Raw genomic sequence first — 25134 nt, 5'->3', positions numbered from 1 at the left:
ATCACGTTCTGTGAAACGTTTTGACTTTAAGGTTAAAGTCACCAGTATTTACAATTGGGAAACTAATTACAGTTACTCCCTTGGGACATGATTGTGGTATAACTCTTAGTATGGTTACCTAGGATTGTTACTAATGGTGTGTTTACACTGTTTCCCGCAGTGAGGCGCCTCAGTCGAGAGGATTTGGAGGCACCCCAGAAGCCTGTGTCCTCTCCTGACAGATCACCTCAGTACAAAGGTGGAGCAGGCAGTGGCCATACAGAGCCGGTCGTGGTGTATGTTGACCCAGTCACCTTATCCACCTCTTGTAAGCCCACATCTGGACCCACAGACCCCTCTAGCCTCAGTTCCAAGGCTGAGCGCATCGCGCGCTACAAAGCAGAACGCCGCCGCCAGCTGTCTGAACGCTATGGCATCCTCCTGGATCAGGAGGCGGACATCGATTACACGCCACGATACCGTTCCCGCGGAGACCCGGTTGCGTCTGACCAACAAACTCATGCCAGGCGAGACAGACAGGAACTGGAAGAACAAGGCCGGGACTCCAGGGTGCCGTGCCGCTCTGGAGTGGGCCGGGTTTACATGAGGACTCACCTGGATCCTGCACCAGTTTCCACCTCTAGCCCTACCCACACCCCCCAAGCCCCTCCCTCTACACAAGAGAAAAGGAGCAGATTTTCAGAACAGGAGAGAGTTATGAACATGGAAAACTACAGACGTGGAGTGGCTCAGGAGCCCCCAGCCACATTAAGAACAAGAACCTGGGAGCAAAATCCGCACAAGCCCCAACAAGAACAACAACAACACCAAGACCCCGTCCACCAAGAGCCAAGCCCCGCCTCCACCAGGGACTGCAGCATCTCAGCAGTGCCCAGCTCCCCTCGCACTGCTCGTCGGGCCTCCTTGCCATCCAGTCGCTATGGCATTTCACCTGGGGATTTATTCATAGAGCAGCAGGCCCAGAGCATCCTCAACAGGCATGGGTGAGTTCAGAACACGGTTGTAAAATGCACAAAACATCAACACCTTTACTTTGAAACCCCTTCTTCTGTCTTGAAAAGTGAGAGTAGTCTGTCTGGCGTTTCAGGCCCGGGTTGCCAGCCTCGTCAAGATTGGCTGACGTTGAAGGGCGTCAGCTGATGCGATTTACTTGGTCATTGCTGCCTTTAAAATCTAGCATGTGTAGTCATTTTGTTCTCGCTGTACCTTCAGCTGACAGCCTAAAAGCAACTTTTACTTTGTAGTTTGCTTTGTGTTGACTTTAGTTTTAATGATTTTGACTTATTTTATGAGAACCATTGCATGTGTGAAACAGCCACAAACTTTAACTACAATGCTGAATATGAAAGCCATTACAAGATTCCAAGCCATTACAAGAAGTCTAGGTTTAATTATACCAAAAGGTTTTTGTTATCCCAGACGATCCACCATTTGTCACAAACTGGCTTAGGTAATGTGACCCCATGCAATGGTCAAGGAAAATAAATTACAGAAGAAAAGTTACAATCCCTGTAGGACAAATGACCACATGACCCAGCTTTTAAGGCTAGGAGGTCAAGTGGATCAGCTGACGACCCCTCATGTTAGACAATAGTCACAGTAGTCATCACAGTAATATAGAACAAGTCTGTGACAAAGTACTTGAAAATGAACCAAAAACTACTAGAGTAGAAATAGAACTAACTAGTAGAAACTAGTTAGTGAAAGCTCACTAAAGCTTACTTTAAATTTACAGTTAAAGAAATAAGTCCAGATTTTTGAACCTGGTTTTTAGTATTATCCCACATAACTGCATTGTATTGCTGCCCTTAGAAAATTCATCTTTCCACACAGTGTGTGAGGTGCCTACAGTGTATTTTTACATTTGATATCTGATATTCACACCAATCCGCTTCCTGGCAGTTTCTTACTGAATCAAGAGGGTCCATCTTTTCCATTGTTATAAAGTTCTTGACGCAAATATTTCTATTTTCTGTCTAAGATGCTTACATGGAGAACACAATCCAGCCATTTTGGTGTCTGCAAAAAATGTTAGCGCGCAAAAGGTTTTGCAGTAGTTTAATCCAGTGCGTTAGTCTTATGGCAGTGTTGGGCTCTTTGGTGATTGGCAGCCGAGCTCTTTCAAGCTTCTCCTGCTCCAGTTTCACGCTAAAAGGTGCTCTGGAGAGTTCATCAGGGAAGGTTTGGAGGGGATAGGATTCCCTTGCTAACCCCACCCAGTTTTAGGAGCAGTTTGGTTTGTTAGCTACGAGCATGTCACTTTCTATTATAAACCCGAATATGCAAGCACAAAAGGAATGTGAATTGTAATACAGTACTTGCCAAGTGAAAGCTGAGGATGAAGAATTTAAGTTGCTGATATTAAGGCAGAGAAAGTGAGATACTAGCCAAAAGCTAAAAATAATCATTTTCGTATTTATGACTTTATTATTAAAGGCTCTTGGGAGCTCGCTCATAGCCAAATGGTTACAGCACACGGCACATGATGCAGCATCCCAGCTGACGACATTTGCTGCCCCCTCCCAGGTTTTCTGTCCACCTCTTTAATTAGGCCTATCACATGAAGGCAAAAGTGTCCGTCAAATGTCTTAAAAATAGGTTTGATCAACCAAGTGCAAGGCGCAGAACACAGCGAATTTCAAACTAATTCCTCTTAACAAGAACAGATTATTCTTGATGATGGTTGAAGCAGTGCAGATGAGTTTGCTTCCATCGTTTAAAGTTTTCGGGTCTGGGTCTGACTCTGTCGTCATTCTGTTGCCTGGCTGCCCAGTCAAAGAGGGACTGGTCTCTCAACACAGACTCAGAGAAAGACATTCAGACAGACTTCAACCAGCCTTAAAGGTACTTTCTACTTGAGTGTGAAGACCTATAGAACAGTCATCGCCCACTGGGTATACGTGTGCTTTCAGGAGAGAACCTGTCTTGGTTCCCTTTAAAGTATTCTCCAAACGCTGTCAGTAACTTTGATAGTGTCATTGGATACGACGCACATCTCTTGTTAGGAGCTTTCAGCAGAAGTGTTATTGTCATTACTGAGTGCATTTATACATGTTACAATTAAATGTGTGCTCTACATCTAATCCAACCCCCCTGGGGGAGCAGTTGGCAGCCACAAGAAGCACCCAGTGTCCAGCTTAAGAACTCACCTGGTGCACGGGCTGGGATTTGATGACTATGGGGAGTTTGTAGATGAAACTATATCGCTCAGATTTGTGGCATGGAGAAATCAGAGAGAAAAAGTTGTTAGCTGTTGTCCTTGTTGGAGATTAGCGAACTCAACTTATCTCCATAGTTTGACGTCACAAACATTTGTTACAAAATGTGAAGCACATGATTGATGAGATTTTGATACACCGGAATTCTGTTTCTATTGGAAATAGAATAAAATTAGTCATCAGGTTTAAGATTGTTGTTAATATTGTCTGCACTTCCAGCTGGCTGGTTTATGTGGTCATTTGACAACTTTTTCGTTCCATTTGAAAGGTTTGGTGCAATACGTCCCCATTATATCACCTCTTGTTTGAATTGAGGATTAAGTTCATAGTTGCTCATGCTGCCATATCTTGAAATAAACTGAAATTTCAGTTTCCCTTATCTATTCCTTTCCCCAAGAATCCGAGTAAGGGAACGATTATCCAGGGAGGAGACCGTTCAGAGGACCCCTGCCTGTAGTTCAGATGGGATCCAGGCTAACAGGCGACATATTCAGGGGAACGCTGATCAGTACATGACACAGCAATTAGAACCAACTCAACAAAGGACTGTTCCCCAGCCTCAACCCAGCCCGGGGCACCATCCTACCCAAAGCCAAACATGCTACGCTCCCTCTGCCCCTGAGTACAAACACTCTGGCCCTGCTGTGGACTCTCAGACTTATGTGGCCATGCCTGCCCCAGTGTCCGCTACTAAAGTTCCCGGACCTCCTGAAGTACAACCACAAAGAAGAGTGAATACTGACCAAATGTATACTGCTCACAGGGAGGTGAAATTGGAGGCCAGGCAGGCCCTGAAGGAAGAGGTCTTTACAGAGGGCTTACTGAAGAGCAGGAAAGCAGTTTTGCCCTCAGAGATTCGCCGAAGGGAAAGGAGTGTGGATGATTCTCATAGAGGCCGACAGGAAGACACGGAATGGCAGAGCTACAGCCCAGAATGGAGGAGGAAGAGTCGAGGAGAGGAAGACTGGGATCCACAGAGGCCGAGGGAAAGGGGGCGGGAGAGAAATGTTGAGAGGATCAGAGAAAGAAGAAGAGAGCCTCTCTCCGCCCATGACAACCAAGAGGAGAGAGTATTCAGACCTTTGCAGCTTACCACCACCTCTGTACACCAGCAGCCCAGACAGAGCCAGTACTCAAAGCCCGTTTACCATCAAGAGCCTCAGATTCAGCAGCAGGGGCCTCCAGTGCAAGAACATAATGGGCCCAGAATGAGACAACACGTTGCTCAAATTCAGCAGCAAGATTTTCAAAGGCACTATCAACATGACCACTCGAGACATTCACAAGATCTTCAACAACAACTGAAGGAGTATGAGCTCCAGAGAAACGAGCCTCCAAGTCACCAGCAAGATTCCCCAGGGAAACAGCAAGAGCCACACCTGGAAGAAGAGTTTGAGCCTCAGAGGCAACAGCAGGATCCATCAAGAGACCAGAGGTTTGACTCAGCTGTGTACCTCCAGAGGGGCGCTTCTTTGGCCCAGGCCAAACACAGAGGCACAGAGATGAGTGGAGCGCCCAAACCAAAGATACGAACCCGCTCGATGTCAGACATAGGCATATCCAAGCATTCTGCCATTTATCGAATGGACAGGGCAGTGGCCAGCAGAGAGGCAACTAAGGCCATCCCACCATCAGGGGTGGCTAATGGGGAGGTGGGCACGCTGGACACCAGGGTGTCAGTAGCACAATTGCGACACTCCTATCTGGAGAATGCCAACCGGAAACCTGAGTTGTAGGTCCCATGGCATGAGCTCTGTGTTACAGCACTAAACAAATGTCTGACCTTGCATCAGTGAGCTGTCGCAAATAAATAATCCCACAATGATCCAAGAAAACAATGCTGATAGAATGTCATTCTGTGGCATGAAATGACTGAAGGTGTTTTGCTATAACATCTACCATTGTTCTAATTATTTTAGTATCAGCAATTTAGTTTTTCGAGCTTAACTTACTGCTGCAAGTTTGTGTAAATTCTTGCAATTGATTCTTTGGGAGATGTCTGCTGCTGCATGCTAAGTTCATTTAATGGCTCTTTACAGTTGGGTTTCAGTTAGGCTGGGCTCAGCATGTGTGGCAATATCTTTGTGTGACTCTGTGTGAGTTCTTTTAATTGGAGTGCAGTTGTGGGTACTGTTAATCTACTAAAACAACACAAAAACATGTTTTTTTCCCCTTTATGTTGTCTTTATGTTGTCCAAATTGACCCCACCTCTCCAAAAGCGAGACTACCAAAGTAGATCTCTCAGCAATGGAGGTGGATCCAGCTAGCGGCGGCGATCGCGACAGGGGTGCTCGGAAGCCTCGACGTTACATCACTCCCGGGGACAGTCGCATGTCAGAGAGGTTTAGGACCCAGCCTATCACCTCTGCAGAGCGTTTGGAAACTGATAGGTACAGGAAGGGCTTTATGCAAGAGCTCTTCAGAAAACTATCACTCACAAAGAAGAATATAGAGTATGCTGTGCATGGTCCTGGATAGGCGTTCATACATTTATAATATCCCGTGGGGTAAAAGTATAGTCTAAAAGCTGCTGCTTGATGTATATTAATGTTTTTTGCAGGTCCCGTCTGAGCCCATCGCAGCTACAGGATGCTGAAGGTGAGTTTAGTCTGTTGCATTCAAGCACAATGTGTAGTTTTTATACTACAATTCAAGGAGGTTTCAGTGATACTGTGTAACATAATTCTCTCTTATTCTAGTGGATGAAGAGAAGCTCGATGAAAGAGCTAAGATGAGCGTGGCTGCCAAGAGGTCTCTTTTTAGGGTATGTTTCCTTCTTTATGTATATTTTAATCATTAAGACAAATAATGTTTTATGCCAGGATATCACTGATGTAATCTCACCTTTCGCTGATGTTTTCCTGACGTGCTGTCCCAGGAGCTGGAAAGGACATCAGAGGGGGGTGTTCCCAAACCTCGCTCTCGAAACGCTGCCGTAGAACGGCGTCTCAGACGAGTTCAGGACCGCTCACACACACAACCCGTCACCAACAAGGAGGTGGTCAATGCTTCAAGGTAGGGCGAATGTATTACGGACACGGCCTCAGTTCATATCATACATTCTGCTGAGAAAAATTTATGCTGAGAAAAGTTTTTGTATTGTTTATTGAATTCTTTTCTTGTTATTCAGTTTTTCATTATTTCTCCTCAGGCACCTCTTTCAACTTAATTTTAAAATTAAATAATCTATATTTCACCGATTGTCTTTTCTATCTGTACCTCCTTCACTCCACCTGTAAGTGAACCTGCCACATCGCCACAGTTAGTCGACGCCCAAACTACTGTAACTCGGGTCCCCAGCCCCACCGTAGTCAGCACCAGTGTGACTAGCATCAGGTACAGCTGGGCTGGGCTGTTTTGGATCTGTATGTGTGTGCATTGGCATGTGACTTCCTTAAATAGTTTTTATCAATGCCCTTTGTATCCCAGTGATATATGCTGTATGTGACCGTTACCCTTTAACTCATGAAATATCCTTGTTGGACATAAATCATAAAAAACATTAAAACTTTTTGAGTATTTTCTTTATTTAGAAGTGATCAAGGACTATGTGATGTCATAGTTTACTGACATGTATTGTAAGAGCCAGTTCAGGGAACTTATTGTGTCACCTGTGCTAAACAATGTAAATGTAGCGCGAAGACATGCTATTCTCTATCTCGCTCTCCTGGCTGCAGTGCTGGTCTGTTCATTCAGCTCGCCTTACCTTGTTATTTCTGTCCCCTCGTCTGCTGCTGCTTCTTAGCCGTGTGCACCTTATAGGGGAAAAACGCTGCAGTTTACACAATAGCTCATTTGTTACTTTCCGCGCAACCGTTTGCCAGCATTCCTCGTCGAAGTGTTTGTCACACAGGCGGGTCACAGATGTCCGAAGCGAGAACCAGGTTACATTTCTTACCAAAAGGTCAGAGGTTGCACCAGTTAAAGCCCCCCGCATATCTGAATTCACGTGTCCTGCAGTTTGTTTACCAACCCAAGTTTAGCTTAGCACCCTGCTGGGAGTTTGCCATAACCCCTGCAAAGAACTGAGTATCTGTCATGTGTTGTCTCTGTTGCTGTGATTGTAATCTAACACAGTTAATTAGCTGGCTGGTACATGCATGTATATTCCATTTGTCATGTTTAAGGAAGACATTTTTGTGTCATAATACAGGGACAGCGGTAAGGATGCATGTTTAATGGTTAGTTAGGATCTCATAACAGCAAAAATAACATTTTGACCAGCCTTTTACTGCAGCATTTGAAACAGTAAATTAAGTAATTATTTGAAGACTGACCGCTCATCAATCGCTGACATCTTCATGTAACTCTGTCAGCATTCAAGCCTCCTCCCAGCCGAGCTCAACAATCCAGGAGCAGGATGCCCAAGAGTACCAGGAACCAGTGCACTCTCCCAGTGCTGGGGTGGAGAGAAATGGCCAGGAGCCTGTCCCAGATGAGCCCGACCTGTCCGCGCTCAGCCTGGTGGAGAAGATGGCCCTTTTCAACCGCCTCGCTCAGCCGACAGGCAAGACCACCGAAGGCGTCCGAGGGGACACCCGCCAGCGCAGGGCTAATGCCCGTTTTCAGACCCAGCCCATCACTCAAGGAGAGGTGGCGCAGGTAAAATTAAAATATGTGTAGATTTATATGTTGTCCTATATCCCTCAGCATGGGGGGCCTGGTGGTTCAGTGGTAGAGCATTGGGTTGGGATACAGAAGCCCATGGGTTCGAATTCGACCCGACCTGCTGAGCCACCAAGGGCAGCCCAACAGAACAGGGTTCTGGTCACTCACTCAGGTCACTCACACCCAGAGCAGCGCCACAGTTTCTTTTGGTGCTTTGTAGTGGTTCTATGTGCAGCCGGATGTCACAGAGTTTCCTTTTTAATTCCTTGGCCTCTGGATTTCACAAATCACTTACAACTCACGAGCTTATATTTCTTTCTCTGCTACTTTAGACACATTGAAACCCAAATGTGTGTGTCAATCACAGCATCATATTGTAGTAAATCACTCAATGTCCACACAGGGAGCTGAGCCACCTGTAACCTCTGCAGTGTGTAACGGCGAATTAGAGGGCAATCGGGGAGAACATGTAAGAACCCCGCTGTCTGTACTGAGGTTCTGATTGGTTGTATTGATTGATCCTGTGAATCCTATGGTAACCAGTCTTGGTATGGCAGTGGATACTTGCAGTAGCTTGTCATTTTGAGGTTGTAATGACTGCTAAGTTTTTAATGCTAGTTAACCGCTGCAACGCGCTTCACCACATAGCAAGCATGGGATAATTAAATGGACTTAGTGCATGACTATCAATTTAGGCTTGTTTCCAACCTGGATAAATTAGCAAGTGTTCCTAAGTGAAATGAAAATGGATGGATGGATGGATCTTTGTTCAGAAATGCCAGAGGGTTAGTGCAACACCTTGAATTGCAACCACAAGCAAGAGTGGTCCAGTGTGGAGTTTGAGCATCTTACAGAGTGGCTGCATATCGCAATATTTTTTGGTTGTTGCACTAGATTACTGCTATTTGCTGCAAATTAACTCCTGGAGCTGTTGGAAGAAAAAGCTTGCTGACATTTGGCAGTAATACACCTTCAATGTGCTTATAGGATACGACATTTAATTTATGAATTTACTTATTCATTCGAGCTCAATTAAACAACAAATGCCTCATTTTTCTTTACCATAAAAACATTTTGTTCCTTGGTTAAATATTGTCGGAATCCACAAATGTTGTCACAATATTAGTGCAATCGTTTAGTTTTACTTTGAAACTAGGTTTGTTTCCTTCACTTTCCCAGATCTAGACTTTCTAACTCATTAGTCTATGGAATATAAAATTTCCTCACTAGTTTAAATTTGCTTTTGAAAGACAAAGTTTACATGTCTTCAACTTCCCTATGATGCCTATACTGTCAGTACAGTAACTGTTTTTTCTGCCAGTTTGATCGATGTTTCCAATGTGCTGCCATTTTGTGAATTAATCTATGGCTGCAGCTATTTGCGTTTATTGCTGCTGTCCTTACTCTAACCCATCCATCTGTTTCCTTCCTATCTCTTTGTCACTTTACTCTTCCATCTGTCCATCTGTTTGTGAACACAAAACTTTTGTAACATCTACTTTCCTGCTTCACCCTTATTTCATTATCAATTATCAGTATCAGCACCTTTCTGACATGGGTCCTGCTTATCCCATAGGTCAAAATTGGAGGTGAGATCAAACTGGAGCCTCTGTCGGCCTCTCTGGTCCACTCAGTGGCAGCCGTCACTTCCCGAGCACTGGTCACCACGGTAACCATGACGCCAGGCAGCGTTGCTGATGATGACGGTATCCGTCTAGGGAAGTCCACCGCCGTCTCCTACATCCCTGCCCAACAACCAGCTTCCAGCACCACAAGTAGCCACCAGGAGAGGGCGCTCAGATATCTCTCCATGACCCAGAGTGGGGACCCAGGCCACCTTGAGCCTGATGTCAGCTCCTCCCCCCTCCTTCCTGACAGCCGGGAGAGAGTGGGGGCTCCTCCTGCTCTCACATCCTCCACTGGTCACAGGCAGCAGAGGGAGGGGGTGGAAGAGGGACAAGAGGAGGAGGTTAGGGGTAGACCACAGGGAGGAGCCAGAGAAGAGAGCCAAAGCGGCAGCATTAAGGCGAAGCTGCACTCCCCCGACAGGAATCGGGACGGCAAGCACCAGCAGCATCCCCAGCCTCAGTCTGCCGAGCCATCTTTGTCGAGGGGTGAGTCAGAGGCACTGCCCAGCTGGAGAGCTGCAGACGGAGACTCCCAGGAGAGCAGGGAGCGAGCAGAGGGAGGAGGACGAGGAAGAGGACGCCACCTGAAAGAGGCTGCAGCCGCTTACAGTTCCTCCACACAGGAGCACAAGAGCAGTGGCCGGAGCCAGGCAGCTGTCTCAGGTAGGAGACTGCCGCGATGACCGAAACAGAAAAGTGATGGAGAGAAGTGAAGAAAAAAGAAGGGTGGAGAGAGAAGTGTGAAAATAAAAATGGAGATAAAAAAAAACACGGAGAAACATCTAGGGAAGGAGCTGCTCTCATTATCTTCATTGTCTCGTGAAGCGTGCTCCCACGCATGATTGCAGTGTGCCGACTGCACACAGAGTTGACCCAGCTGGGTGCATCTGATTTGGCTGATACAGAGCGATAGTGTGTGTGTGCATGTGTGTGTGTGCGCATGTGTGTGTGTGTGTGTGTGTGTGTGTGTGTGTGTGTGTGTGTGTGTGGAGAGACATCTAAAGCTGTATCTAATTAGCATATATCCTTCCATTCATTTGCCTTGTGGCTTCCTTTGTCTGGAAAGTGGAAGTCTTTTTCTGACATCCTGACACAGACAATCGATTTATTTTTCAAATTGAATGGTGTGTGTTCACTGTCGTGGCCTGTATAAAGGGGCTGCAGTCCCCCCGTGCACCACATCATACATGTGGGTGCAATGGGCCCGACCTTTTTTTATGTGGTCATGCAGAAGGTTTCCAGCGGTGGTCTTTTCCCATGCATGCACACAAACAGTACACGGAGAGATGAAAGCACTCAGTGAGAGAGCAATTGGGTGTAGGGTCAGAACAATTGGCCGACACTTAGACGAAGCAGGTAGAGGACAGGGAGGACACAATGGAAGCCTTGTCTGCAGGCTGTACTCTTATTTAGTTCTGCATAAACAGATCTAAACTAAAGTTGAGCCTTAGTTGAGCCTTTAGTAACATCAGGCTATAAGAACATGTACGGATTTAAACTCATGCTCTAAAGGACTAAACTCCACCAGTCTTTGAACTGACCTTAAGAAAAGACAAACCTATTTTAAAATGGTTTTCATTACGGGGACACATTTAGAAAGAGTCTACATACTGTGTACACATGTGATTAGTTTAAATAATCTGATGTGGATCTGTGCGCATTCATATTCACATCACCAAACATTCATCTTGCATACACAGACACGATGATCTACTTTTGTATTTTTAGATACAAGATCCGAAATGACCTAAATCTAATTGAGGTTTTGCATCTTTAGCAGTTTCTAAATGATCCTTGTTGCCAGAAGGTGGTGTTTTAATGACGTAGTAACTGTGGCTGGTCAAAAAGCTTGAGAACTGTAGGAATTATTTTCACCGTGGTCCATTTTCTCGAGTGCGTTTAACCTGCTGCAAATGGATTTTAAATAGACGCACAGTCAATTGAGAATAAAACTAAAGGAAAACTTGTTGACTATCCCTCCATATTCGTGGTAGCTTACATATTTGGGCTCTGAAGACTCTCTGTGTGACATCAACTTTACTAAAATGAGCTTTAATCAGTAAAAATTAATACCAATGTCAGTGAGCAAAGCCATTAAGACTTTTGTGAGATGAATGGAAAAGATGAACTTTTACCCTTTGTGGCTAGTTTTAAAGACTATGTTCTTTCTCTGTACTTTTCTCTCAGATTTGCCAGATCATCCTCCAGCACTCAGGCCACTGGTAGCGAAAATATCATCCAGGACAGTGTCTCAGGTGTCAAGCAGCCAGCAGCATCAAACAAGCATCCAGTGTCCTCAAACTCTTCCTAAACCTGTCACACAGGAGCCTCCTCCAACCCAGCCCAAACATCCATCCTACATCCAGCCACAGCCATACTCCCAGCCCTCTCAGCCCCCACCAACGTACCCCAAACCTTTCACCCAATCCCCACACACCCAACCCAAAATTCAGGGATTTGTCCAGCCTCTCCCCAAGCCTTACGCCCAGCAGACAATCCCCAAACCACTGGTGCCTCCGCAGACGCCACCTAAACCTCAGTCTTTCCCCCAAGCACTGGTCAAGTCCCAGTCTCTGTCCCAGGACCACATTGAGGACTTGAGCAGGCACAGTATCCACTCTGGAGATCCGCTGTCTCCCACAGGATCTGGAGACCACATATCTGACGGGATGTCCTCCAAACAGATGTCCATCAAGGAGAGGTGAGAGGTGGCTAAAGGTTTGAAAGGGATTCTTTGCTAGTGCAGCTACACATGGTATTTATAATGTACATTTTTTTTATATTGGTTGTATATTTTTCCACATTATCTTCTCCTCATCTTTACGAAGGGGACCATCTCCAGTACAGTGGTATCTCTGTGATCCACTGAGATGTTAACTACTGCTCTTAAATAAAAGATGTCCCGTTTTTATTTGAAAATAAAGAGCAAATACAGAGCTGTACAGATTTTCAGCAAACGCCCAAAGCTAGAGAGACACTGCGACCGAGACAGAGACTGTTTTTTTGCACCCATAACCACCGAAGCTTCTATGTGCTAAAGTTCAGTGAGAGCAAAAGATGTGATAAGCACTAAGAAGCACAATTTTCACCATTTCAGGTTATTTGCTATTTTTATGTAAAGTACATCTACATTTTGTCATCTGACAGATATACACAGGAGCACTGAGCTTGGGGTTCAGTGGATTGCTCAATGATGCTATGAAGTGTAGATAGGAGGAGCTGGGGATTGAACCACTACCTTCTGAGTTGCAATTGCCTCAAAATACCATTGACCCACTGACCATCATGGCAAACATGAGGAATCACAAGAACCATAAACTTTACTATCACAGCTACTCTCTCAGTCTTTGTGGGTTTATGAAAAGGTTCAAAGGACAAATGGGTCGTTTGAGTGAAATAATGGTCCTGTTCCTGGAAAAAGGTCACGTTCAACCAGGTCCCGACAAGGTGCAAACTGTGACGTCTGCAAAGATCTGACACTGCTCTGCAAAGAGTCGATAGAGATTTTACTAAATTTGCGCCATTTGACAGAATCAGGCAAGGTCACTGCCGCTTGTCTTATAGGTTGTAGCTTGTACTTATTTTGCAGGCACGAGAGACTCATTTTTAGCATCAGCCAGCAGAGAGCTGTGTGAACTGGAGAAATGCTCTGAGGTTTAGCAGAATCCTCCTAATGCCCTCATTTCTGCACTGTCTGCACTGTCCACACTCAAACAGCGGAGACGATGACATACTTTCCGTTGCCCTTCAGCGGTAGCAGCGCTCCTCGTGTTGTCTGTTGTCAGCGGTCACGTTTGCTGGCTGCAGAGCAGACATCTCTGACCTGGTTTTTTTACCTATGCAGGATTGGCTTTTTTTACTCGTGTCCTTGGTGAAAATAATGGGACCTTTTTATTTGATTGGCTTTTAAAATCAGGTAGATCTCAACAACTCAACCTAAAATGCACTTTGAGGTTAATGAAGACTTTTTATCCTGTTAGCATCACTTCCAGAGTTTCATCCCCATCCATCACAAGCGCTGTAAGAGATGATGGAGATACGTTTCTCAGCTGATTTATAGTTACTTTAGATTTACGTGGCCATGATATAAGGTGCTCTGTTTGTTAAAAGCACGTTTAAGGGGAAGGACACTGTGGTAAAGAACATGCGGCCATCTTTCAAATGATTATCAAAAAGAAAAATTGTGTCCTGTCAGAGTGGCACTGCTGAAGAAGAGTGGAGAAGAGGACTGGAGGAACAGGATCAACAGGAAACAGGAAGCGGTTAAAGTGGCGTCTACCGAGGAGCAGAATCAGCTGGCAGAGACCGAGCAGACCTGCTATAAGAAGGTGAGTGTCTTCACCCTGAACTGCTAATCACTGATAATCATATTCACAATAAGCATGAGGAATCATACACGCACATCGGTAGTAATAATATTTATTTGTTACATATTGGTGATATCTTCTATTAAAACAGGCATTTATAATAATCACATAAGGTTTTCAATAGGCCATTTTTATAATTTTTTTTTTCTCTGTTCAATTCTACATACCTGCACCGTGCAGAGCTTCTGCAGTAAACTCACTAGGTTTCTAAATCTGTGTAAACAAAACTAACTGTGAGTCATACCCCAAAGAGGACATTTCTGGATGTAGTGAGAGAGGACACGAAGTTAGTTGGTGTGAGAGAAGAGGATGCAGAGGACAGGGTTAGACTGAGGCACATGATTCGCTGTGGAGTAATAATAATTTTACTACAGTTTCCAGGTTACACCTTTTCCCGTACGCCTGTGTTTTTGGTCTAATTGATGTTTCACTTCCATGAAGTGCTGCCGGGGAACAACATAGTAGCACAATCAATGTAAAATATGACCAAAACAATGGATATATCATGGAAGAAACACAACATTTTTATTTTTCCCTTCTAGTTCACACTGTACTATACTTTACAGCAGCTGTGCTGTGATTGTGTGTTGTATTATTTGTACGCTGCTGAATAAAAATAGATTTCTCACAAATGTTACACTCTCAGCTGTAATGGTTCACCCCCCATCCTTTGTGGTTGCCATGTCAGCTCCAAGTCCCCTGCTGTTTTCACTTCTCCTTTCATTGTCCTCCTTTAGTCCTTCTGTTGATTGAGCCCAGAGGTTCAGGTCACGGCAGCATCAGGCCCTGATGGACTGTAAACACAAAAACAGTAGAGCTGACATTCTGGAGTTTTCGGTAGAAACTCTCATCTGGGTTAGTTTCAGGGTACTGTGAGTTCTGGATGGGATGGGATGAAATGGTTCAGCAATCTGTTTTACATGAGGACCCTCTTGTTCCTTTTTTCTGCAGCTCATCTACTTCACATTATTATTCTGTTGCACACAACAGCCTGCTCAAAGCCTGGTTGGTAATCCTGCAGGCAGGCTCACCCCTAAACCCACTGAAGGAACAATGGTTGTCTCCCCCTCCCTCTGACCAAGTGCTTCCCCTCTTTTTAACCCCTCAGGAGGAAGCGGTGTTCACCCAAGACTACTCCGCCGTGTCCGTGTCTGAACAGCTGTGGGTAAGACCCGCTGGCAACCGCACACCAACCCGTAACCAGTTGGCTCCACGTTGTGTCCAATCACAGCTTTGTGTGGATGCTGTGTCAGGCTGTTTGCACTGGCAGTGTGCGGAGCTGCTCTCCGAAGCAGTTGGAACGTGGCCCGAGTTTTATCTGAACGTCTGCTGCGTCTGTCTTAGAGGGGCATTAAGTAATCAATTAGCTTCGAACTAAAGTCGGCTGAAGCAAGTTGAACTTTGAATTTTTTTTGAATTTTTTTTTTGCATTTTGAATTCAAGTGTCTGCAGGCATTGCACCACCTTCATTGCTAAAATACTGCCTTGACTTATTGACCAATGAGGTTATTCTTATTAGAGCTAAAAAAAAATATTACAGTTTTATAAAAAATAAACATAAGAAAATGTGTATTAGAAAAAAGTAAGTTTAAGCTCACAACACAGCTTTAGAATGCAACTTAAAGACACTGATTTGGAACCTTGAAAGTTTCGGCGCACAAACGGATTCAGCAAAGTAGGAGAAGCTGAAATGTTCTTTTTAAAAAAAAAAAAAAAAAAAATCCCCTATTTTGGACCAAACTAGATCTGATACAGCAGTAATGACCAACATATTCATATTTAAAGATTCTATAGTTTTGTAGTTTTTAATTGAGAAACCAAATCATCATCTTTTACAGGCATTATTTACATCTTAAACATGTCTTGAGGGGGCTCTAAACAATCTCCTGTAAGTAAGAAAGTTGAAAACTGCTGCCATATATCACCACACAGAGCAAGAGACCCACTTACTTAATGTGCCTTTAGACTTTATGCTTTGTGCGTTCACTGTTCCAGCTTTCTTTCTCTTGGTAAAAGAGAAAAACGAGCTTTGCTGCTTAATTACTAACAGTGCAAGTTTACATAACCATGACGTATTTTATAAAACTATTATAAACTAATAAATAGCGACGTATCATTGTTGGGTAACCTACAGCACATTAAGTGCTTAAAATCAGCTCCACCTTTATCAACACTGACCTTTGACCCATAGTTTTTATTAATTACTCCACGTTTTGCCGTAATTACAAGACATTGTTAAAATACATTGTTTTCCTAGTGAAGTACTTTTACTTTTGCTCCGTAATCGGCTTAGTATATTTACTTGAGTGTTGAGTTTTTGTACTTCAACCACCTCTAAACAATCTGCAGCTCCACAGATCCACTGAGTGCAGAGGGTCCATGTTGACTCTGGTCCTCAGTGAAATGAAGTTCACTAGTATTAATCCCTGATCGGTGTATGTTGTTGGCTCTGCATGTGTGTCAACCCCGACCACGTAGCTGTTCTGGACTTGCACTTCCCTCCTGCATCCATTGTTTTTTCCTGCTTTATCATTCTTTTTCCTCCCTCCCTGTCCCTTCCTCTCATCCACCCACCTCTACATTTTCCAGGAACCTGTCTTCTCTTCCACCTTTTCTCCCCCTATCTCCCTTGGCCAAAAGTGCCAGTACATTGACCATCACGGTCAGGTAAGGACATGCACCTGGTATGCACGAATCGTCTGCATGTGCTGGACTCTTTCTCTCTTGCTCGGTTTGCGACTACTTCTGGGTTCTGAGATTGATTTGTACAACTACCAGTGCTGCTGTGGTGTATGTAGTCCAGCCATGACAAGCACTTGCTGAAATGCATCAAATCTTTTCATATGCACTTGGCTTGATGGGGTTACTACATGAATTATTGCTCCGGTGAGTAAAGGGGAGTCATGTGGAGTTGGCGTGAAGCTGTGTGAGCACTAGTGTAGTTGTTTTAGTGCTTTATGTAGCTTTGGTTAATCTTGGTTTATGTTTTAATGCGGCTTTTGAATAATCAGCAGAACAACTCAAAAGTTTCATTCTGCAATTTGACTCTGCAGCTTAACTTATTAATAACTGATAATTTGGTAATTTTTCTGACTTTTATCTCATCTCTGCAGAAGATGGGAGAGGACATTGAGGCCAAGATGTCCATTGAGGATAGGAAACAGATGATTTCCACTCGTGAGGACGCCTGGAAGACAAAGGGCAAAGGAGCAGCCAATGACTCCACCCAGTACACAGTGGCAGCACGTATGGTGAAGAAAGGTCACTGCACTCACCTGCTCTCAAACTAACCCCCCCACCCCACCAAAATTTGCTTTGCATCTAAATTCCTCAGCTTTACTGTGACATTATTGTCGATCTTTTAATTTTCGCTTGGACATTTGTTAATAAAAGAGGTGCAAAACCTGTTGGAGGGAAATACCAAAAGTGTCTTCTGCTCCTCTCGCATACGTAAAGCTGGAGTGTAACCTCATCTCCACCTCCTGCAGCCACTCAAAGACAGATGTTTAGCACAAATTACATGCTACTGTGAGGAGTTAGCAGCAAAAAAATGATACTGTACCTAATCTGGGATCTGAGCATTAGCACAATATTTACACAAAGTAAACACTGTATAATGTGATGTGCTTAAAACATAGTGGTTTGAAAACTGTGAACCACTGTTTTTTGTTTTTTTTATATATTGGTAGTTACCAATTTAGCTGTTGTTAGGATGATGTGACCTGAACGTTAGTAGAAGAAATGACACACACACAAAAAAAAAAAACAGAGCTGAAGAAAAGTGCTGAAAAAAGACATGTTATAAATAAAACAGTTAAAATAAAACATGTTTAGAACTGTTTATCATCCACCCCATGCGTAGTATGGCCTCTCTAATAATTAAAATGCACTAGTACAGTGAGACATTGACAGTCTGTCCACAGTGTCCAATGGTTTCTTCTGTCTTGTGTGTCTGCAGGTCTGGCTGCCTCCTCCTCCGTTATCAGTCCCATCCTGTCACCGGTCTCCACCAAACTCAAGAGCAGCCTGCCTGCTATCAGCAAACCACAAGAGGGTGAGACAGATGTGGGAGTCTTGGGACATAAGGGGCCAAGGGGAATCGCAGACAGAGGATTGGTGTAATTATTCAGTGTAATGGGTTGAACCAGAACGAATGAGAAGACACTTTACTCTTTTCTTTTTGCTTTGTAGCAGCAGTTCACTCGTGCAAATTCACCTCCAGATCTGTCCAGAAATGAACAGATTTCACGTTCACAGCTGCAACAGCTTTCATTTTAATGTCAATACTGTTTGAATTATTTCCTCTACAGACATCGAGGCCAGGCCAGACATGGAATCAGACAAGAAACTAGACAAATTGGAGACCTTCTTAGGACGTCTGAATAGTAAAGGTGTGTACTTCTTTACTTAAAGCTTTCATCAGCAGCAGCAGCGGAGCTCTTTCAGTGTACTCACCGAGGGGTTCGGTGTGCACAAACTTTGCCTATTGTATTAACGCCTGATCTCGTCTCTCCTGTGTTTGCTTTTGTCCCTCAGTGGCAGGTCTGCAGGAAACCACCCTAACAGTCACAGAGAAGGCAGTGAAGGAAGTGATGAAGCTGGATGATGAGATCTTCTCCAAGTTTTACAGACGCGTTGCTGAATTTCCACGCATGCCCACGAGGATCGAGATCAGTGACGACTTCGACACCATCTTCGGTTCCCAGGGTCCCAAGTAAGAAAATGGAAAATCCTCTAACGAAGGCAGATGATTGGCTATGACACCAGACTCGTGCGTTTGAGAGATGTGGGACAGCAACTAACCAAATTTATCTAACTAAGCAAATATGCTTACATCATAATATAAAGGTTTCACACTTTTCCTTCTGCTTGCACGCTTGCTTTTCCATCTCACCAGGCTGACTTCAGCCATGGTGCACCACAAGAGGTCTGTGCGTCCGTCCAGGAACGTCCAGGCGTCCAGGAACCCCGTAAAGATGCTGGCAGCCAGGCAGGACATCAGACACGAGTACACCGAGCAGAGGCTGAACGTGGCACAGCTGGAGAGCAAGAGAATTAAGGCCGAGAAGAGTGAGTGTAAGGAATCAGTCAGTACCACAGAAAATTGAAGGTAGTACGGTTTATGGTGAAAAACTGTAAACTTTTTTTATTGCTGACACCATTACATTGATCGCCACTTCCGTTTATTGTGCGTACATTTCCTACTTTTGGAGCTTAAAGCTTTGGAGTTTAAACCATGAATCTTCTCACTTTAAAGTTGACTAAATTACTCAGTGTGGGTTTTTCTGCTCCCTGTAGCTCCTTGTTGTTACAAAACGTGTGTGTTCTCATTCCAGTGAATAAAACTTCAGAGTACTCCGAAGCTGCCCTTGCCGGACTGGCCAGTAAAGAAAACTTCAGCTGTGTGAGTTTGCGCAGCGTCAACGTCTCAGAGCAGATGTCCAACAACAGCGCGGTGCCGTTCAAAAACCTCATGCTGATGCAGGTCAAAGGTAAAAAATACAAATAAAAAACAAACTTTTTCGCTGAGCTGAGGCGCAGTGCGTGGTTGGTTTTACCTGTGTGATTCCTAGATTTTGTTAAACTTTAAAACCTGAACTTAAGCCAACGAGTTCTGTCCACTAAATGTTTAATGTTTATGATATACAGTATGTACGAAGTTAAAGGAATTATCAACTCTATATTCTAGTCAGGAGGAGTTTTTGCAACCCTGGTGGATTTCCAAAGAAAACTGCTCCCAGCCCAGAAAATGCCCAACTCATAACCACTTCTAAAAGACAAATGGTGGATTTTCATTATAAAGGAAATTTATGCTCCCTGGCACTGGGAAATTTAAAAAACGAAACGTCCAAATTGAGCTCAAATACAAGTGGTGTTTATGAAGTATAGTATTGGTAAAAACTCAAGTCCTGTAGATATCAACCACAAACTTAACCTAAAGCTTAGCTTACAAAGCCTGGGATCAGCACCCCCAGACTCATTGCCTGGAGCCTGGTTTGTATTGCAGCTGTCCCTGATCACATCCCTTGCAGGTAGTGGGACCACAGGGTGGTGGCTCTCAATTTATTTAAGTAGAGCTGCTGAAAGGAGCCAGTTGAGGTGGTTCAGGCTTCTCTCTGGAAGGCCTCCTGGGTGCCTCCCATTGAAGGTCTACCAGGCACGCCCAGCTAGTAGGGCACCCCGTAGTAAACCCAGAACACGTTGGAGAGATTATAGATCTCATCTGGCCTAGGAAGACCTCGAAATCCAAAAACCGAGGACCTGGTAATCATTGCTGGAGAAGGAGAAGGACGTCTGGAAAGCCTTACTAAACCTGCTGCCACCGCGACCCGACTCTGGATAAGCAGAAGATAGAAAAATGGATGGATGAAACCTCACCCGCTCTGGGTCTACCCCCTGTTCAGCCAATGGGTGCTCATTATTCAATTTACAACAAAGTGATGCAAACTTATCACAACAACTAAAACATTAAACAGCAAAAATAGAAATGAAAGAGACAAAATCGTTTCAGGGAAGATGGATTTAGTAAAAAGGGAAAAAAAAGTGAAGATATATCGTCGGATGGTGATTGTGTTACCAGAGCCAGTTTCCCCTTCTTGTCTTAGGTTAATCTAATTGGCCGGAGCCAGTGGTGGAAGAAGATATTTTAGTAAAGCTCAAATTGCAAATCCTATACAGTTACTGATATAAGTCATGCATACAATTTGTACTTAAATAGAAGTATTATTATCAAAATACACTTAAATTGTTAAAAGTGAAAGTACAAGTGTAACTTACTTACTGCTTCGGCTACTGGCTGTAGCTTTAAGTGTGGGTTTTCTCACCTACTGTAAATGATTTAAAACTGCTGACTTTGTTCTTTCCAGGCCGTCGTCACGTCCAGACCAGATTAGTGGAGCCCAGAGCTTCTTCGCTGAACAGCGGAGACTGTTTCCTGTTGGTCACTCCGGAGCACTGCTTCGTCTGGATAGGAGAGTTCGCAAATGTCATAGAGAAGGCTAAGGTGACAAACTGGGCCCGGTGTTCCCATTTCTGTTAACGATATCAAGCACTGAGGCAACTGCTGTCATTTTACTGCCTGAACAAAAATGATTCATTGATGATTCTGGCTCCTATTTCTCTGTACACTCAAACACACAGACTGGCACATATGCCCATCTGTGCTCCCCATTCAAACACGTGTTTCCAGGCCCGTCTGCAGCTCTTCCTTTTCCCCAAAGGAGGTCTGTCTAGACACTTTGTAATAAACATTTGTGTTTGTTCTGTGCCTCCTGTTTCGGTGTTGCTTAGTCTTTATAATAGAATTTCGCGCACAAAATACCCAACAACATGCATCCAAGTCTTGTCTTCAGTACCTGACTGAAATGTGAAGTTTTACTCTTTTGTGAATTTAAGCTTGAGTGTGAAGCAGGATTCTGTATTAATCAAGTAAAAGTCAAATGTAATGGTTTAGTAGAGAAAAGTCACTGAGAATGAAACTCTGAGAACGGTTAGTACCAAAGCCTGAAACACTGATTGTTGTTCGTTGCTTGTAGGCAATAGATTTGGCTACTTTCATCCAGACAAAGAAGGACATGGGCTGCAGGGCAGACCAGGTCCAAACCATTGAGGAAGGGGTTACCCCACCGGGTCCAGAAACCCAGCAGTTCTGGACGATCCTAGGAGGCCAGACAGCTTACCAAAGTAAGAGATGAACACAGATTGATTAGGTAGTTTAAATGGTGTCTTGAATGTCTATGTAACTGTGATGCAGCTGCGGGTCGACCAGAGGAGGACGAGCAGTTTGAGAACGCCATCGTGGAAACTAACTGCATCTTCAGATTGCTGGATGACAAACTGGTTCCTGATGATGATGAGTGGGGGAAGATCCCTCGCAGCTCTCTGCTGACATCCAAAGAGGTCAGTTGGAATCCATGGGTGTCTGCAAAAAACCTGGATCAGCATGTGTTCTTTCCTAATGTGTAACGTACGAGGATGTGATGATCGGCTTTTCCTCAAAAAAAAAAAAAAAAAAAAAAATAGGAGTTTTTTCTTTTTATGGCTACTGTGTGACAAGCTGGCTTTAATTTGTTGCCTAGCAACAGCAGGTGCTGTGTTGAGCACCTCCTACATCCATCTGTGAACTGCTGCTGCTGAAAAACTAAAATGGCACACGGAGACCAGGCATTACACTGCTTCCTATTCACCCATTCCCACTCACACACCAATGGGGGAGCTGCTATGCAGCTGGCATAAGTTGGGGTTCAGTGTCTTATTCAGGGACACTTCAACACTTGAACCAACAACTGCGAGATTGGTGGATGACCACTTTACTTCCTGCCCCACAGTCGCCACAGTACTGTCTTTAGCACGTCGATAGAGTGTCATTACGATCTGACTGTGGACGTTTGGAAAATGCTCTTAGTGTACACGCTGTGCTTTTGTCTTTCATTTTAATGTGTAATATGCTTTACTTAATTCTGTTGTAGATTTCTGAATTTTTTAAATTTCCTTATAGTTCATGTGGTAAATCATGTACTTTACATGTTATTTTTTACTTACAGTATTTAAAATCAAACAGCGGTTCAACATTAGCTCTGTGTGCCGCAGGTGTTGGTGTTTGACTTTGGCAGCGAGGTGTACGTGTGGCACGGCAAAGAGGTGGTTCTGGCCCAGAGGAAGGTGGCCTTCCAGCTCGCCAAACACCTCTGGAACGGGACGTTTGACTACACCTGCTGTGACATCAACCCCCTGGACCCCGGAGGCTGCAACACACTCATACCCAGGTGGGACTATTACTTCTGAGGATGCTGAAGAAAATTAGGGTGATTCACTTGAGGCCGATTTGACCTTGAACCACACAGTGAAATAATGTCCTCGGTCTGATGGTTTTTAACTCAACAAGCAAAACAGCTTGATGCTTATTGTTACTTCACACGCACTTCACAATGAAACATGTGGCAGACATGAAAACATACATGCATATAGTAATTGCAATAACCTATGCAGACACGTGCAACAGAGAACTTAGTAATTAGGGTCTTACTGTTTAAATCCCATAAAGTTAAGTCATTTGTGTTTAACTCCCTGCAGAAAAGGCCAGGGCCGCCCTGATTGGGCCATTTTTGGCAGGCTGACTGAGCACAATGAGACAATCTTGTTTAAGGAGAAGTTCATTGACTGGACTGAAGCAAAGTCCCCGACGCCGAAGGAAGGCAGCGAGCTCGTACCCGAGCAGAAGGTGCAAATCCAGTGCTTGTTTTATGAGGACAATTAGATGAATTAGGTCACATACATCTGTGTTTTTTAATGACCTGGAGTTTACACTAAATCTCAGCTAACGTTGCCAAAAACAATCTGTTAAACACTGGGACTGACAAGTTTTAAAAGGTCGTTCACCTGTTGGTAGATGCTGTGTTATTTACTTTAGTCATAAGTTACGATCACTGACCTTAGGCCATTTCTCCCAGGAGGCTCCAGGAAGAGAGTGTCGCCCTTATGATGCGTCCCTGATGCTTCCCGTCCTCCAGTCGTCCATTTCCACCATCTTGGACGGTGTGAACGTGGGCCGCGGCTACGGCCCAGTGGAGAGCGAGGACCACATGAGGACGCAGGAGATCAGCACAGTGTCCGTGGACGTTTGGCACATCCTGGAGTTCGACTACAGCCGTCTCCCACGGCAGAGCATTGGCCAGTTCCACGAGGGAGACGCCTACGTGGTCAAGTGGAAGTACATGGTCAGCACATCAGGTTAGTCACTGTGGGCTGTGGCACGCAAACTGAAATCTCTACAAAAGGGAAAGAAAATAAATGCCACAGCAATTGCATCAAAATGAAAATAGTCATATTTAAATCACGTATTTGTTCCAGTGGGTCGTAGGCAGAACCCCGAGGTGAGGAGTAGCGGGCCAGGGAAAGAGAAGTGCTCCTATTTCTTCTGGCAGGGCCGACACTCCACCGTCAGCGAGAAGGGAACGTCAGCGCTGATGACGGTGGAGCTGGACGAGGAGAGAGGGGCGCAGGTACCGAAGACTTTTCTGCCACGGTTTACTTGATCAATAACACATAATAGGACAGAAGGGTTGAGACATTCAACAGGATTCAATGTAGGAAAACAGAAGTTGCATCAAAACCTTGAATGCAACTCAGTGTTACTCATGTTAAACACCAAACGTCCTCTATAATAAAAGGCTGCACTATCAAATGTTAATGAATGAGGATAAATGTGTAGTATTCAGTCATCAATGTAGTTTTTATTTGTGTTAGCTGTTTTTTTTTGTTGTTGTTGTTGTTGTTTTTTTCCGTCTCAGCATCAGGCACCAAACCTTGTGTTTCTGTGCACTACAGGTTCAGGTGCAGCAGGGGAAGGAGCCTCCATGTTTCCTGCAGTGCTTCAACGGACGGATGATCATCCACGCTGGCAAGAGGGAGGAGGAGGAGGAGAACACTCAGAGTAATCAATTTACCTTTTCTTCTTCAGGTCATAAATGGTATTTCCAAGCAAGTATACTGACATTTCTAGTATGATACTTGAACTACACACGTTGATAACCTTTGACGCACACTAGCTTTTGTTTTTTCAGTATTTTTCAGCTATTTTTATTTTTAGTACTTAGGAAGCCATGACGAAGTGATGAGGGATGATCTAGGCAGAGTACTCACGCTGCCAGTACTTCTTAAACCAACCAATATGAGAATTATTCGTCTTACATCTGACATATAACACCCAAAGCCAAATTGTGCCTCATTTTTCATTTTTATCAACTGTGAAACTTTGTCAGCACTAAGAAAAAAAGTCCTTGTGAAACTTTACCCATTAAAGCTATTGAAATAAGGAATATTAGCTAATAAATATCTTGCATTTGTATTGTTATGAAGGTACATGTCAAGTGGGTCACTGTTATTCGGGGTTGTCTGCAGCGTAAATTAGCCGCGGGTTGTGTTTTGTTGTCATTAATGTTTCATCTTAACAGTTTATTCTGTGTTTTCAAACACTGACTGATGAATGAAATCCTTCCCTCACATTCTCGCTCTCTGTCCGTGTTCAGGTGAGTGGCGTCTGTACTGTGTCCGGGGCGAGGTGCCGGTTGAGGGCCACCTGCTGGAGGTTGCGTGTCACTGCAGCAGCCTGCGCTCCAGAGCCTCCATGATTCTCCTCAACATCAACAAAGCCATCATCTACCTGTGGCACGGCTGCAAGACGCAGCTACACACCCGAAGTGTGGGAAACACCGCCGCACTAAAGATCAAGGAACAGTGAGTTTTAAGAGGAGGCAGTTGCGGCCAGGACGGACATTGTGGTGTTTTGGGGTTGACTTCAGTGGCCTTCTTGC

The 25134-nt window shown here is 44.4% G+C and overlaps 1 protein-coding gene across 15 annotated transcripts in view; it reads left to right on the top strand.

Annotated features, from left to right (window-relative positions):
- The window catches only part of LOC137098271 (supervillin-like), a 39911-nt gene that overhangs the window by 9951 nt on the left and 4826 nt on the right, over window positions 1-25134 (top strand). For 4 of the 15 annotated variants that reach the window (XM_067474339.1, XM_067474341.1, XM_067474328.1 and 1 more), the window contains exons 6-34: window positions 161-983; window positions 3616-4950; window positions 5439-5609; window positions 5780-5817; window positions 5919-5983; window positions 6098-6234; window positions 6460-6555; window positions 7536-7821; window positions 8231-8296; window positions 9404-10118; window positions 11643-12156; window positions 13651-13783; window positions 14931-14987; window positions 16412-16489; window positions 16936-17083; window positions 17781-17876; window positions 18133-18213; window positions 18359-18536; window positions 18720-18898; window positions 19159-19314; window positions 20689-20825; window positions 21358-21505; window positions 21576-21721; window positions 22412-22587; window positions 22895-23042; window positions 23272-23551; window positions 23672-23823; window positions 24149-24254; window positions 24850-25057. In XM_067474339.1, the coding sequence (XP_067330440.1) occupies window positions 161-983; window positions 3616-4950; window positions 5439-5609; window positions 5780-5817; window positions 5919-5983; window positions 6098-6234; window positions 6460-6555; window positions 7536-7821; window positions 8231-8296; window positions 9404-10118; window positions 11643-12156; window positions 13651-13783; window positions 14931-14987; window positions 16412-16489; window positions 16936-17083; window positions 17781-17876; window positions 18133-18213; window positions 18359-18536; window positions 18720-18898; window positions 19159-19314; window positions 20689-20825; window positions 21358-21505; window positions 21576-21721; window positions 22412-22587; window positions 22895-23042; window positions 23272-23551; window positions 23672-23823; window positions 24149-24254; window positions 24850-25057 (6853 nt within the window). The remainder of the gene's footprint in view (window positions 1-160; window positions 984-3615; window positions 4951-5438; window positions 5610-5779; window positions 5818-5918; window positions 5984-6097; window positions 6235-6459; window positions 6556-7535; window positions 7822-8230; window positions 8297-9403; window positions 10119-11642; window positions 12157-13650; window positions 13784-14930; window positions 14988-16411; window positions 16490-16935; window positions 17084-17780; window positions 17877-18132; window positions 18214-18358; window positions 18537-18719; window positions 18899-19158; window positions 19315-20688; window positions 20826-21357; window positions 21506-21575; window positions 21722-22411; window positions 22588-22894; window positions 23043-23271; window positions 23552-23671; window positions 23824-24148; window positions 24255-24849; window positions 25058-25134) is intronic. The other 11 variants (XM_067474329.1, XM_067474330.1, XM_067474344.1 and 8 more) reach the window with 11 other exon arrangements.

The sequence above is a fragment of the Channa argus genome, chromosome 14, assembly GCF_033026475.1.
Source record: "Channa argus isolate prfri chromosome 14, Channa argus male v1.0, whole genome shotgun sequence".
In the NCBI taxonomy this organism is placed as follows: domain Eukaryota; kingdom Metazoa; phylum Chordata; class Actinopteri; order Anabantiformes; family Channidae; genus Channa; species Channa argus.
This window is presented reverse-complemented; position numbering and strand designations above follow the sequence as displayed.